The following is a 15,814-nucleotide window of genomic DNA, read 5'->3' as shown; positions in this document are numbered from 1 at the left end:
AATCCGAAAGACCAAAGGCGGAGTGTACCTCACGGGGAAAAACAGGAAGAGCTGTTTTGACAAGAGCAAGCGGAGGCTCACCTAAGGTGAGAGAGCCAAGCTTCAAGTCACACAGCAACTCAGCAGCAGAGCTGGGACTGGAATCTAGATTTCTTTCTTTCTTTGTTTTTTTTTTTTTTTTTTTTAAAGATTTTATTTATTCATTCGAGAGAGAGAGAGAGAGAGGCAGAGACACAGGCTCACAGTGAAGCAGGCTCCACGCAGGGAGCCCGACGTGGGACTCGATCCCGGGTCTCCAGGACCACGCCCTGGGCCGAAGGCAAGCGCTGAACCGCTGAGCCACCCAGGGATCCCCTGGAATCTAGATTTCTATTAGGCGTTGCGGATGCGCAGATGACCATACTGAGGCCCTGAACCCACCTGCCGGTGTCGGCTGGTTTTATAACCCGATCCCTAGCTCGAGTTCTGCTCCGGGAGGACAAACCTCCCAACGTCCGTTTTGGAAACTGAGCTCAGCCAGAGTGGATGCTGCAGGGGCGAGCCCCAAACCACAGCTGGCTTCACGCTGCCTGCTCCAGCCTCAGTGTCCAAAGTTGGCAGGCGCCTTTTCTCAATGACCTCTCGCTGCACGGGACCAAGTCTCAACTTTTACACCAGTACGTTTAGTCTTCTGAGGCCAAACATTGGAAGTTTCTTGCCGCAGGCAAACTGCTTAGACCTGAACCCCAACCTCAGGCCCACGACACCCGAATTTTCTTTCTCGCGAGAAATCGCTCGAGGAGGCTGTCAGCCATCTTTTGTGTGGCTTCGTTTCTAGGGTCTCTTAACTTTGCCCCGTCTTTGTTATGCCGAAGCGGTTCAGCCTTATTTCTGAGTTGGCGCAAGCACTATAGAGTCGCCCTTCCTCGTAAAGCTTCTAATTGAAGAAGGAAGGAGAAGTCAGGTATTCGTCGTCTCCGCCCTTCTCGACGTGGCGGTCTCCTATGGCCGGCGGCTTCCTGTAGACTTCCGGCTTCCCGGCAGACCCTAGCGGGGCTGGACTTCCGGCCTCACGACGCAGGCGCGGGTCGCCCTTCTCGCTCTCTCCGGAGGTGCTCGTGAGCCCAGAAGCCATGTCTTACCCCGCTGATGATTACGAGTCCGAGGTAAGCCGGCGCTGTGCGTGTTCTGGGCTCCGCGACCGGGCCAGTGTCCTCTGGATGCTGGGCTCCGCGGTGAGAAGGGGTCTGGGTCTCTCTAGGGGCCCCCGCGGGCCGCGCCCGCTGCAGTCTGCCTCCCGGCGTGCTCGGCCCTCGCGCTGTTCCCATGGCTGGCGGCTCCTCACCGGCCCTCTCGGCCCAACCACTTCGCATGGCCGGTCTCCTCGTCCTCAAGTTTTCCGAGACCGGAGACGGGGGCTGGTTATGGCCTTGTTTCCGTAACTGAGCTCCTGTGGGCTTGGCTCACTCTTGTCAAACCCCGTGGGTTCCCACAGCCTCTGGTGCTTTGCTCTACCTTATGGCCCCATAACGTCTGCTTAGTCTACCCCTCTGCACAAGCATGTGAGTTTCTCGGAGCCAGGGACTGTGCTTTATCCACTTTTGTATCCTTAGTACCTTGCTTGGCACACAGATCCTCGAACGAGCGCTTTGGATTCACGAATTGGTGACTGTTCCCATCTGTTTCGTTAACAGGCTGCTTATGATCCCTATGCTTACCCAGGCGACTATGATATGCACACAGGTGAGACTACGGGCTTGTCTGGCGCGCTGGGTACTTCTAAGGTTTGGCACTTTGTTGAATGCCTCCGAACAGGCCCAAGGGGCGTCTGTTAAACACTGCTTCTCCATGGTCTCGGTTTGGAGTCAGTTATTCTCAGAAGGTGGGTGGTACAGCCTAATAAATTCGGCCTTTTTCATGGTTCATGTCAAAGTCTCATCTAGCTGTGGTTTCCCTGTTAAACGACTTGGTCTTGACTTGATCTCAGGTCTTGAGTTCAAGCCCTGTGTTGTGCTCTCTACACTGGGCGTGGAGCCTACTTAAAAATATGTATGTGTGTATATACATGTCTATTTAAAAATATATTTCTAGGGCAGCCCGGGTGGCTCAGGGGTTAAGCACCTGCCTTTGGCCCAGGGCGTGACCCTGGAGACCCGGGATCGAATCCCACGTCGGGCTCCCAGTGCATGAAGCCTGCTTCTCCCTCTGCCTATGTCTCTGCCTCCCTCTCTCATTCTGTGTGACTATCATAAATAAATAAAAATTAAAAAAAAAAAGTTTTAAAAAAAGGATCGAGTCCCACTTCGGGCTCTCTGCATGTAGCCTGCTTCTCCCTCTGCCTGTGTCTCTGCCTCTCTCTCTCTCTCTCTTTCTGTCTAATGAATAAATAAATAAAATCTTTTTAAAAAACCCTTTAAAAATATATTTCTATTTACACATATATTTAAAACATATGTTTATATAAAGTGTTTACTACTTACTTCCCTTTCCTGCAATCTTCCCTTCTCTTACAGTATATGTACAACTGTTCTAGGTGTTGGATATACCTGAATACGAGACAGAAAAGGTTCTTGCCCTCATAGGATTTAGGTTCTAGTGGAAGAAACTGATAATAAGCAAATAAATAATTGTAAATGGTGGTAAGTGTTCTGAAGAAACAGGGTAATGGAATTGAGAGTGAGTTGGGGACAGTTATACCTCTGAGTGTTTAAAAGGGAATTATACCTGATTTTATAGACTTGAGTTTACTTTGAGGGATGGTCTTACTCTTTTGTAACATGTGGGTATGAAAACACTTGTTAAAGTATTATCTCTGACCTCTAGGAGACCCAAAGCAGGATCTGGCTTATGAACGTCAGTATGAACAGCAGACCTATCAGGTGATCCCCGAAGTGATCAAAAACTTCATCCAGTATTTTCACAAAACCGTCTCGGATTTGATTGACCAGAAGGTGTATGAGCTGCAGGCTAGTCGTGTGTCCAGCGATGTCATTGATCAGAAAGTATATGAGATCCAGGACATCTATGAGAACAGGTACAGAGTGCTGACTGAAATGCCCTCTTCCTGGGTGGGGCTGGTTTACTGATGCAGCCCCTTAAAAGGGGCTGTTTAATCATTACTCTGTAAAGAGAGTGCCCATGGGGTTTCTGTGATTCCTTGAGGGAGAAATGTTATTTTGTTGGACTGTATTCCCAGAACTCCTATAGGACCTAAAATAATAATATCACTATCAGTAATTATAGCAGGTATTAGTATGTCTGATCAGTATAGATTAGGCAGTGTTCAGAATGCTTTTCCCATATTTACTCATTACTCTTCACAGTAACCCCATGAAGTAGGTAGTATTGTTTTCTTTACCTTACAGATGAGGGAAACAAAGCATAGAAAGTGTAAGTCACATAGCTAGCTGAGTGTGTGTTGAATTTTGAACCTGCACAGTCTGACATAAGAGCCCTTTGTTTTTTCAAGATACTATTTATTTGAGAGAGAGAGGGAGAAGGAGAGCGAAGGAGCAGGGAGAGGGGCAGAGGGAAACAAACAGATTCTCTGCTCAGCAGAGAGCTGGACGTGGGGCTTGATCCTAGGACTCTGGGATCATGACCGGAGCCAAAGGCAGATACTGAAGTGACCAAGCCACCCAGGTGCCCCCAGAGCCTAATTTTTAAATTCTATACAACTTCACGCATAGCAGGGTGAGCCAACCTTTGAGTGGTTGCTTCTGTTTTGAGGGGATTGCCCTGTGTAATTGGCATTAGAGATGAAACAGGATAGTCAGGGTTGAGATGGTCAGTAAAGATTTCACCAAAGATACAGAATTTAAACAATTCCTGGGAGGGGTGCCTGGCTGATTCCGTTGGAAGAACATGTGACTCTTGATTTCGGGTCATGAGTTTGAGCATGATGTTCAGTGTAGAGATTACTTAAAAATAAACTTAATGTTAAAACTAATTTTCTGGGAGGAAGAGTGGACAAAATGAATGGCCAAAGACTGTTTGGATCATTGAATAGAATTAATCCCTGAACTCTTTTTTCCTTCATCTTCAGGTCTTTCTAGTTAGAAGTGTATAAGATCAGTGCTGTCCCATAGAAATAATACTGAGCCTCAGTGGCTCAGTTGGTTAAGCATCTGCCTCCAACTCAGGTCAGGATCCCAGGGTTCTGGGATTGAGCCCTGAGTCAGGGTCCCTGCTCAGCAAGGAGTCTGCTTCTCCCTTTGCTTCTGCTCTTCACTCCATTCATGCTCGCTCTCACACTCTCTGTCTCAAATAAATAAATAAAATCTTGGGCAGCCCGGGTGGCTCAGCGGTTTAGTGCCGCCTTCAGCCCAGGGCCTGATCCTGGAGACCTGGGATCGGGTCCCACGTCGGGCTCCCTGCATGGAGCCTGCTTCTCCCTCTGCCTGTGTCTCTGCCTCTCATGAATAAATAAAATATTTAAAGAAAATAAAATCTTAAAAAAAAAAAGTAATCCTAGCTACATGTGTAATTTTTTTTATTGACTATGTTTAAAAAATGTAAAAAGAGGGGTGCTTGTCTGGCTCAGTTGGTGGAGCGTGACTCTTAAGGTGGTGAGGTCGAGCCTCACACTTGAGTGTAGAGATTACTTAAAATCTTTAAAAACAAAACAAAACAAAAAACCCAGCACCTGGGTGGTTCAGTGAGTTGAGCGTCTGCCTTTGCCTCAGACCATGATCCCAATGTCCCAGGATTGAGCCCTGCATTAGGCTCTCTACTCAGAGCTTGCTTCTCCCTCTCCCTCTGCCTGCCACTCTGCCTCCTTGTGTATGCATATGCTCTCGCTAGCTGTCACATACATAAATATATAAAATCTTTTAGAAAAGCCAACTAACAAGCAACAGGTAAAATTAATTTTAATGATTTACTTCATCTTAAATGTTATACCACACATAATTAGTATCAGACTGTTAATGAGTTTACTTTTTTTTTTTATCAAGTCTTTTAAAACACATCATTTGTATTTAAACCACATCTCAGGGCAGCCCTGGTGGCGCAGTTGTTTAGTGATGCCTGCCGCCTGGGGTGTGATCCTGGAGACCCCGGATCGAATCCCATGTCGGGCTCCCTGCAGGAAGCCTGTTTCTCCCTCTGCCTGTGTCTCTGCCTCCCTCCCTCCCTCTCTCTCTCTCTCTCTCTCTCTCTCTCTCCTCCATGAATAAATAAAATCTTATAAATAAATAAATAAATAAATAAATGACATCTCAATTCATGTGTTTTGGAAATACCTGATCTCTGTTTAGATTTCATAACATTTATGATAGAAAAAGCAGATTCAGGTGATTCTAAATGTGCTTGAAAGCTTTCCAGTAACTGAGTTAAGTACTAGTTTTTTAATTAAATTGATAGATTGATTGATTGTTAAAATTAACCAAAATTTGAAATTTGATTCTTCAGGCAGAATAATCACATGTGGCAAATGATTACTGTATTGGACAGTACAGGCAGGTAGGGACCAGAGTTGAAGGCAAATACATGGTAGATCTTTTCGTAGGAGAACGTGTGGTGAGAAGAATGGCTTGTGCCTTGGAAAGTACAGTGATCTGGGGATGTCTGAGTGGCCCAGCGGTTGGGTGTCTGCCTTCAGCTCAGGTTCCGATCCTGCAGTCCCGGGATCGAGTACCACATCGGGCTCCCTACAGGGAGCCTGCTTCTCCCTCTGTCTCTTCTCTCTGTGTGCCTCTCGTGAAGAAATTAATAAAATTTCTTAAAAAGAAAAAGGAAGGGATCCGTGGGTGGTGCAGCGGTTTGGCGCCTGCCTTTGGCCCAGGGCGCGATCCTGGAGACCCGGGATCGAATCCCACGTCGGGCTCCCGGTGCATGGAGCCTGCTTCTCCCTCTGCCTGTGTCTCTGCCTCTCTCTCTCTGTGACTATCATAAAAAAAAAAAAAAAAAAAAAAAATTAAAATTAAAAAAAAAAAAGAAAAAGGAAATACAGTGTTATTGAGATGTATTGTATGTGGGTTTTTTTTTTTTTTTTCTAAATACTTATTTTGGGATCCCTGGGTGGCTCAGCGGTTGAGCATATGCCTTTGGGGGCATGATCCCGGACTCCTGGGATCAGGTCCCGCATTGGGTTCCCTGCATGGAGCCTGCTTCTCCCTCTGCGTGTGTCTCTGCCTCTCTCTCTCTCTCTCTCTCTCTCTCTCTCTCTCTCTTTTATGATAGTCATACAAAGAGAGAGAGAGAGGCAGAGACACAGGCAGAGGGAGAAGCAGGCTCCATGCACTGGGAGCCCGACGTGGGACTCGATCCCGGGTTTCCAGGATCGTGCTCTGGGCCAAAGGCAGGCGCCAAACCGCTGCGCCACCCAGGGATCCCTCTGCCTCTCTCTCTCTCTCTCTCTCTCTCTCTCTCTCTCTCTCTCTTTTTCTCATGAATGAATGAAAAAAATCTTAAAAAAAAAAGGATTTTATTTTTTTCATGAGAGAGAGAGAGAGAGAGACAGAGGGAGAAGCAGGCTCTCCGCAGGGAGTCCCATGTAGGACTCGATCCTAGGACCCCAGGTTCATACCCTGAGCTGAAGGCAGATGCTCAACCACTGAGCCACTCAGGCATCCCGAGATACTTTGTGTTTTGCTACATGTCTTGAAGGGGGGACTTGAGCATGTTTCTGTGCTGAACTGAAAGATCTGGAGAAGACAGATGGTGTTTAAGGAGAGTGGGGTAAAGTTGAAGTCACTCCTGAGGGGTCAGGAGGGAAATTGAACAGAGACCTCCTAGAGGGCTGTGAGGTATCTTGGGTAGCAGTGTTAGGGTTGGATGGTGTGGGTCTGTTGTAGCATCAGACCACAACAAACAGATTGATTTCTTCCAAGATTGGGCAGGGGAGGAGGAGGCACAGTGCTCTGGGAAAGTAGGGAAAGTATTGGTAAGGGAGAAGGTTAGTAGTATCTAAAAAGTGGTTACCAGGGGATCCCTGGGTGGCGCAGTGGTTTGGCGCCTGCCTTTGGCCCAGGGCGCAATCCTGGAGACTCGGGATCGATTCCCACGTCGGGCTCCTGGTGCATGGAGCCTGCTTCTCCCTCTGCCTATGTCTCTGCCTCTCTCTGTGTGTGTGTGTGTGACTATCATAAATAAATAAAAATTAAAAAAAAATAAAAAGTGGTTACCAGATTAGGGAACAGCAGGCTGGTAAGTATGAGGAGAGTTCATGATACAGAGGCAGGAAATGATCCTGAAGAACACGGTGGTTGTCTAGTCGATAAAAAGGAGTATTCACTGTATTAAGAGTTGAGGTGCAAAGTTGAGTTGAGGAAAGTTGTAGACTTGAAGGCTCTGGCCCTGACTTTGTTTCTATGATGTCTTTGTGAGCCTGGGTCCTTATCTGTAAAATGTGTGGGTTGCCTTTTCTCTGGTCCTTCATGTTTTGGAGTTCTAGAGTTTTTCTGCTTTGTTTTCAGCTGGACCAAGTTGACTGAAAGGTTCTTCAAGAATACACCTTGGCCTGAGGCTGAAGCCATAGCTCCACAGGTTGGCAACGGTAGGTATGAGTTCCTTGTGTTCTGTATGCTGGATGGGATTCTGTAACTGAGGGGTCCTGAGGAAGCTCAAGACAAGCTGTTTTGCTTGCTGTTTAGTCTTCCCAGGGCTTGGTACGTACTTGTTTATTTCTTTTTTACATAGACCAAATGCCGTTATCTTCCCTTTTAATTTATTTTTTATTTATTTTATTTATTTATTTATTTTTATTTGATTTTATTTATTTATTCATGAGAGACACACAGAGAGAGAGGCAGAGACACAGGCAGAGGGAGAAGCAGACTCCATGCGGGAGCCCGACATGGGACTTGATCCCTGGTCTCCAGGATCACACCCTGGGCTGCAGGCGGCGCTAAACCGCGGCACCACGGGGCTGCCCTGTTTTCTTCCCTTTTTAAAGTTTATCATATTTTTGGAGAGTATTCTTCATCTTAGGATTCCCAAGATCACTCCCAGGATTGATGATTTGCTAGGACACCTCCCAGGACTCTGGGTATGGCTGTACCTACAGGTATGAGGGTTTACAGCAAAAGGATACAAAGCAAAATCAGCAAAGGGAAAGGGCACGCACAGTGGAATCCAAAGGAAACCAGGTACATGTTACAAATCGTCCTTTCCTGTGACTTTACATGGGATGTGCTTAATTCCTCATGCAAGGAATTGTGACATGCGTGAAAACTTGTCTGTCAGAGAAGCTTATAACACACTTGGTGTCTCAAGTATTTTACTGGGCGCTGGTCATATGGGCACACCCTCTGCCTAGCAGGTGCCAAAATTCCAGACTCCCAGAAGGAAGGCAGGAGTTCAGCATAAACCATAGAGTTGCACAGTTTAGCCTCAGCAGATTGCCCTTGTCAGTGTGCTGGGGCCCCTCCTGAAATCCAGGTTTCCACATGCCAGCCAAGGACCGACTTTACTAGCCAGAGGATAGAAGTCTCAGACCTCCTTTGTTAATTCTTTTCTGTATAGTACCCAAAATACCCAAAGAACTTCTTTTTCTACCCTCCTCCTTTTTAGTGGTTGTATCATATCAGTAGGATAAATTCTTTAAAGTAGAATTTGAGTCAAAAATACCCATGTATTTGCACTTTGGATAATGTTGCATTGCTGTCTTTGAAGGTATTACTATTTATTTATGTGTTTATTAAGCAACTGGATGACAAAAATCTCTAAATGGTGAAGGGAAATGGGTCTGGATGAGATTAAGATGAGGTTGAAAGATAAAACGAGAGAGGAGTTTTCTTGTTGCGTGTATTCTTAGGGTGTAAGTATAGAATTTAGAAGTTATTTTGTCTCTTAAATCATGTTTATGCCTCTGTTCCCTTCAAAGGGCTTGGGATGCCTGGGTGGCTCAGTGGTTGGGCATGTGCCTTTGGCTCGGGGAGTGACCCTGGGGTCAGGATCAGGTCCCACATGGGGCTCCTTGCTGGGAGCCTACTTCTCCCTCTGTATCTGTGCTTTTCTCTCTGAGCCTATCATGAATAAATAAAATCTTTTAAGGGGGGGGGCTAAAACTGCCTGAAGACTAGTCGTTTTGTGGATTACTAAAAGCAGCTCTTTGCCATCTCTTTCAGATGCCGTCTTCCTGATTTTGTACAAAGAATTATATTACAGGCACATATATGCCAAAGTCAGTGTGAGTATCTGAATGTTGTTGGTTCCATGCCATTTTTGCCTTTAGAACACAATCATTAGCTTCTATTGGTTCAATGTCCAAGAGTGGTTGGCATGTTTTCTGAGGGTTCTTTTAAGATATGACAGGGAATTATTGAATCCAGCAAGCTGGGTGTCTGTCTTAAACAAACTAGCATGGCAGAGCTTGTCTGTCCTTAATTTTCTCCATCCCTGCAGTTCCTGGCTCAGCACTCATTACATTGATTTGGTTGCAGGATTCCTTCCATCTTGGGCAAGCCCAGGTGGCTCAGCGGTTTAGCGCCGCCTTCAGCCCAGGGTGTGATCCTGGAGACCTGGGATCGAGTCCCACATCAGGCTCCCTGCATGGAGCCTGCTTCTCCCTCTGCCTGTGTCTCTGCCTCTCTCTCTCTCTCTCTCTCTCTCTCTCTCTCTCATGAATAAGTAAATAAAATATTAAAAAAAAAAAAAAGGATTCCTTCCATCTTAATGGTGTGTTCCCAAACACTTTCTGTTGCCTCTGCTTGTGATGCCCTTGCATTTTACCTTCAATGCTACCAGCCTTCTGCTCTCTGAAACACACATGAAACCATGGCTGCGTGCCAGGTATAATGTTAGGCACTTGGCAACCATTTATAGTCTAATCCTCAAAGTAATCCTGCAAAGCAGGCAAACTGAGGTGCAAAGAGGTTGCTTTTTCTTAAATTCATGTAAGGAGTAAGTGGCAAAACTATTTGAACCCAGGCCTGGGTTACTATGATGCCAGTGTTCTTTATATCATACTCTCCCAACTTTGGGCACTTGTGTGATTCTTCTGTCATTTCTGAATTTTAGAATGCCTGAATCTCTTAAAGTAACCATTTGTACTATTTATATACACAATGACTGAAAATCTCTATCTTTAGCCCGTCTCTCCAAATCCATACTTGTATATCCAGCTGCCTACACCACATCTCCACTTAGCTGTATAAAAGAGCTGTATAGCTCTTTTTTATTTTTTTATTTTTTTAAGTTTTACTTATTTCTTAGAATGAGCAGGGAGAGGGACAGAGGGACAGATAGACTTCCCCCACCGAGGAGGGAGCCCAATGTTGGGTTCCATTCCAGGACGCTCAGATCATGAGCTGAGCCAAAATCAGACGCATAACCAACTGAGCCACTCAGGCACCCCATTTCAAGTTTAACATACCTGAAACTAAAGTCTTATTTTCCTTTTAAACTTTTTTCATGTCAGCCAACTCAATAAATAACACTCCATTCAGCCAAGTGGCTTAGACTAAAAACCTTGGCCTCATTCTTGACTTTTCTCTCACTTGACTTCCAACCTTGTAGCAAATCTTGTTTAGCTCTATCTTCAACATACTTCTTGAAACTACCCGCTTCTCACCACCACCGCTATTACTACCCTACTAGTTTAAGGCGTTATCATCTCTTGCTTGAACTGTGTAGCTGCTTACCTGGGGTCAGTTTCCACTCTTCTGAGTTTATTCTTAGCCTAAAACCACATGATTCCTTTGAAAGAGTCTCATCAAGTTACGACCGCCCTCATCGTACCATGACTTCCCATCTCACATTTAGAATAAAATCCAGGTCTTAGTCATAGTCCTGCTTGACCTGGCCCCTGACTCCCTTGCCGGTTTCATTTCCTGCAACTTTCCCTCCTTTCTTGGGCTCCTGGCCATACTCTGGTGTTTCAGAGAGCACTTGTCACTAGGTAACATTGTATTGTTTACTTGGTTTTTGTTTGCTACCCTTACTAGAGGGTGAAACTCTACTAGTGCATGGACTTTATGTTGTCACTGCTATAATCTGGTGCCTAATTCTTGATAGTGACAGGTTACTTGTTGGAGCACGAGTGTATCTGTGTAAATGAAGGAACTCGGCATCATGATCTTTCCTTAGAGTGTTTCCACTTTCTCACAGTTACTCAGCTTTCATCCCCCTGAGGACCACTTGACCTGGCTAGAGCTCCTACCTTGCCACAGTAGCCACTGTCAGTGGTAGCTGGAGGAGTTCCTGTTGTCGGAGTAATGCAGGGGGCCACATTTTCTGGCATCCTGGTGAGATCTCTGACTACCTTATCTGATAGAAAGTAAAGATTCCCTTCTATCATTGATACTCTAGCTCAGGTGCCTTGTGGGCTAGGTTGAGAATCTAGCTAACCTGTATAACATAGCTTCTTTGGGAAGGCCATGGCATCAGAACCCCTAATACAGCTGGTGTTACTACCTCTGATCTTCCCTTTGGAAGATTCAGCAGAAGTTTATTAACTCTATGGTCTCTCTTTGTCAGGTACTGGACAGGGTACTCTGATATATAACATAGTTTTGAAACACTCCACCCCCCACCCCGGGGAGGGGGCAGTTCATTGAAAGAGCCTTTACTATATTGGGCACTTTAACTTCATAGTCTCATGCTACAGAGAAATGGAATACCTTGTCCGAAGCTCACAGTTAATAAGCACTGGAACTAAAATTCCAAGGCCGTGTTTTTTCTAAGTTCATTACAGATAGTGTTGTGTTCCCCAGCTCAGAAATCTGGAGTGGTTCTCAGTTGCCAGCAACATCAAGTCTAGATTCTGGGCAATCAGCAGCCTTCTGTGTGAAGGCCAGATGGTTTTTTGGCTTTGAGGCCATAATGGTCTCTGTTGAATCTATTCAGCTTTGCCTTTGTAGCAGCCATAAACATTGAGTACACATGGCTATATTCCTGTTGAGCAAAACAGGTGGATTTGCCGAACCTCCCTGGCCTTAATTCCTGTTGGGACTGAAAGACCTCTATTGTAGTCCAGTGTAGCCTAGTGTAGCATTACTTGCTCTTCTTCACTATCCTTTAAGCCCGTGATTTTACTTCTTTGCTTTTGTCTGTACTTCCATCTTTTTGCTTCAAGTCTGCGTACTTGTTCTGAAACAGTCAGTTGAGGTTGTTATAAGGCCTGATCATTGTGGTCAGGTACTCAGTGTCCTTTTGAAATGCTCTAGTACTTAGTCTTCCCTCTGACTTGAGCGCTCTTTGTATACTAAGAAGGTAAGAGTAGGCATTAGTTCTCGTGTGTTCAGCTGTCATGGCAGATCATGAGTAAAACACATTTAAATTAAATATCCGTCCTGATGTTTCTGTTCTCTTTACAGGGGGGCCCCTCCTTGGAGCAGAGGTTTGAATCCTACTACAACTACTGCAATCTCTTCAACTACATTCTTAGTAAGTTTTTTTTTTTCTTTTTTTAAAGATTTTACTTATTCATGAAAGACACAGAGGCAGCGACATAGGCAGAGGGAGAAGCAGGATGTATGCAGGAAGCCTGATGTAGAACTCGATCCTGGGACTCCAGGATCACATCCTGGGCCAAAGGCAGACACTAAACCGCTGAGCCACCCAGGCATCCCCATTCTTAGTAAGTCTGACGTTTGGCCAAGGATGTGAGGCTATGATGAGGCATAGTGTTGGCCTCCAGCTCTTTTTAGCAGTATTTTAATATAGGAATGGGAAGGGGAATATCTTGTGATTCAGAGTTGTCTTAAGAGAATAATGACAAAATGCATTCTGTAGGCTTACTGAGTGAGCATAGTCATTGCTTTGACTCTGACTTTTCTGTGATCTCCCACACAGATGCTGATGGTCCTGCTCCCCTTGAACTACCTAACCAGTGGCTTTGGGATATCATTGATGAGTTCATCTATCAGGTATCTGGCCAGTCTTGGTCTAATTTGAAATAACTCGTCCAACAAAGGAGCAGCTGTTAACATTGTTTGCGTTGTTAAAAACCTACTTGGGATAAAAATGTCTCCTCACTGTGGGAAATATCCCATAGTGGTGGTCTTTGATGTCATGGTTTTCTGAAGAGTCAGGCTTAAGATCTCTGGATGTGAACTTGGAAGCCAGCAGAGTTGAACTGACTTTGACTAAGCTCTTAACCTGATCTTGAGAGTTGATCTGATTGGAAAAATAAAGGCTTCAGAAGCCTTAGTCAGGTGGAGTCAGGTAGAAGCAAGTTGGTGCTAGTTTGGGGACTGCCATTGGTAACACTGGCTTGTTATTTAAGCTCTCCAATTTATATTTTCCTCTCCTACAAAACAGAAATGTTCTGTATCTTGATTGTAGTGGTTACTTGAGTATATACTAGGTCAGAATAAAGAAGACTATTATAATCAAAACAGAAATGTTAGCTACCTTGGATGCTGTTGTTGAGGTTCTACTAAGAACTGTGTCGGATGTAGAGTACAGGTGGCTGTGTAGCCTAGGGATATAATTTTTTTTTTAAAGATTTTATTATTTATTCATGAGAGACACACAGAGAGAGAGGTAGAAACACAGGCAGAGGGAGAAGCAGGTTCCATGCAGGGTGCCTGATGTGGGACTCGATCCCGGGACTCCAGGTCATGCCTTGGGCCAAAGGCAGGCGCCAAACCACTTGCGCCACCCAGGGATCCCCGGGATATAATTTTCAAGTCTTGCTGTTAACTAACCTGGGACCTCAAGCAAATTACTTAACCACACTGTGCCTCAGTTTCTCTAATATAGGGATTATTGGGAACATTACTGGAAATGACATCTAAACTGCTTAGTTCATAAAAATCAAAAAAAAAAAAAAAAAAGTGGGATCCCTGGGTGGCGCAGCGGTTTAGCGCCTGCCTTTGGCCCAGGGCGCAATCCTGGAGACCCGGGATCGAATCACACGTCGGGCTCCCGGTGCATGGAGCCTGCTTCTCCCTCTGCCTATGTCTCTGCCTCTCTCTCTCTCTCTGTGTGACTATCATAAATAAATACAAATTAAAAAAAAATAAAAAATAAACTGCTTAGTTCAGCAGTGCCTGGATGGCTCAGTCTGTTAAGTATCCAGTTCTTGATCTTAGCTCACATCTTTTTTTTTTTTTAATTTTTATTTATTTATGATAGTCACACAGAGAGAGAGAGAGAGAGAGAGAGGCAGAGACACAGGCAGAGGGAGAAGCAGGCTCCATGCACCGGGAGCCTGACGTGGGACTCGATCCCGGGTCTCCAGGATCGCGCCCTGGCCAAAGGCAGGCGCTAAACCGCTGCGCCACCCAGGGATCCCTTAGCTCACATCTTAATCTCAGGATCATGAGTTCAAGCTTTGCATTGGACTCCACATTGGATGTGGAGCCTACCTAAAAAATAAACAAATAGAGTAAAAAGATAAAGGTGCTTAGTACAGTGCCTGCCATAGAATAATCAAGAAATACTGCCTTATTTTTACGCTGATAAATATTATCATTCTTTACCACCTTCTTTTAGCTCATTAAAAAAAAAAAAATCTTTTTTAAGATTTTATTTGTTTGACAGAACTAGAGAGCCCCAATTCGGGGCTCCATCCCAGGACTCTGGGATCATGACCTGAGTTGAAAGTATATAGATGCTCAACCTGCTGAACCACCCAGGCATCCCAAGGTTTATTTATTTTAGAGGGGGAGAGAGAGAGAGCAGTGGGGGAGAGGAAGAGGGAGCAGACTTCCCTCAGAGTGGAGCAGACACAGAGCTTGATCCTGGGACCCCAAGATAAGGATCAAGCTGAAATCAAGATTCGGCGGCTCAACCGACAGAGAACCCAGGTATCTCTCAGATTGATTCTTCAGAAATAGAATGTAGACTTAAAAACAATAACTGAGGGGCGCCTGGATTCTCAGTCAGTTGAGCAGCTGACTCTTAATTTTGGCTCAGGTCCTTATATTGGGGTCCCGAGATTGAGCCCATGTCCACTCCATTCTCAGAGGGGAGGCTTCTCTCTCCCCTCTTAGGTGCAGGTGTGTGTGCGCATGCACTTTCTCTCCCCCTCCTCCCTCCCGCTCCCCCTTCCTCCCCCAATAAAAACATAAAATCTTTTAAAAAAAATGATTGGATTTGGAAAAATACTTGTTTTCCATGAGTTTTATGGGGATGATATAACTCACTGGGTATTTCAGAAGAAATCAGTTTCTTTTTTTTTTTTTTTTAAACTTTTATTTATTTATGATAGTCACACACAGAGAGAGAGAGAGAGAGGCAGAGACACAGGCAGAGGGAGAAGCAGGCTCCATGCACCGGGAGCCCGATGTGGGATTCGATCCCGGGTCTCCAGGATCGCGCCCTGAGCCAAAGGCAGGCGCCAAACCGCTGCACCACCCAGGGATCCCAAGAAATCAGTTTCTTAATAAAGCTGTTATTTGAGTTGCGGGGACCAAAGAGGCTTACAGAGTACAGGCAAGTTGTGATTGGTACACTGGGCGAGCCCTCCAAGGGCCCTTTGAGAGAGAGGCTTCCTGCTCAAGATAAGGCTTCAGTCCCTTTGTGCAGAGAAGACCACAAACCATGCTGGCCTTTGTCTTCTGGCTCCTAGGCTTGTGTCAGCCCCTTCTTTGGCATAATTTTAGAAGGTTGGCAGTTCCTGTCGACTCAGACTCACAGCAAGTCAAAGGAGGATCATCCGTGCTGAGATTCTTCATCCTTCATAAGATTATCATAATCCCTTGGGTTTAGCTGGTATTCTCTTGTTAAGGGACTTAACATGCTCTCACTCGTAACAAAGACCGGACCAGTGCAGGCCAGGTAGCTGTCACATGGGCTAAGTGGCTTTTCCCCACCACTCTGCTTTCATTTTTATCAGTTCAGGTATTAACGTGAATGTGTCGTTACTGTTTGAAAACTTTGTATATAAGTGTCTTCCTTGACTTTTCAGAGGCATAGGTTACTGTCTGAAAAGATAGGCACC

At 45.3% G+C, this 15,814-nt stretch overlaps 1 protein-coding gene across 2 annotated transcripts in view; it reads left to right on the top strand.

The window, feature by feature from the left end:
* The first annotated feature begins 182 nt into the window (after positions 1–182).
* Positions 183–15,814, top strand: part of EIF3L (eukaryotic translation initiation factor 3 subunit L) — a 28,871-nt gene continuing 13,239 nt past the window's right edge. The window contains exons 1-7 of one of the 2 annotated variants that reach the window (XM_055328562.1): positions 183–1,145; positions 1,674–1,722; positions 2,803–3,013; positions 7,398–7,477; positions 9,051–9,112; positions 12,240–12,309; positions 12,718–12,791. In XM_055328562.1, the coding sequence (XP_055184537.1) occupies positions 1,113–1,145; positions 1,674–1,722; positions 2,803–3,013; positions 7,398–7,477; positions 9,051–9,112; positions 12,240–12,309; positions 12,718–12,791 (579 nt within the window). In that variant the 5' untranslated portion in view covers positions 183–1,112. Of the gene's footprint in view, positions 1,146–1,673; positions 1,723–2,802; positions 3,014–7,397; positions 7,478–9,050; positions 9,113–12,239; positions 12,310–12,717; positions 12,792–15,814 lie in introns of those variants that run through there. The other variant, XM_055328563.1, reaches the window with a different exon arrangement.

Source organism: Nyctereutes procyonoides, unplaced genomic scaffold, assembly GCF_905146905.1.
Source record: "Nyctereutes procyonoides isolate TBG_1078 unplaced genomic scaffold, NYPRO_anot_genome, whole genome shotgun sequence".
Taxonomy (NCBI): Eukaryota; Metazoa; Chordata; class Mammalia; order Carnivora; family Canidae; genus Nyctereutes; species Nyctereutes procyonoides.
The sequence above is the reverse complement of the archived record's forward strand: the minus strand, read 5'-3'. Positions and strand labels throughout refer to the sequence as shown.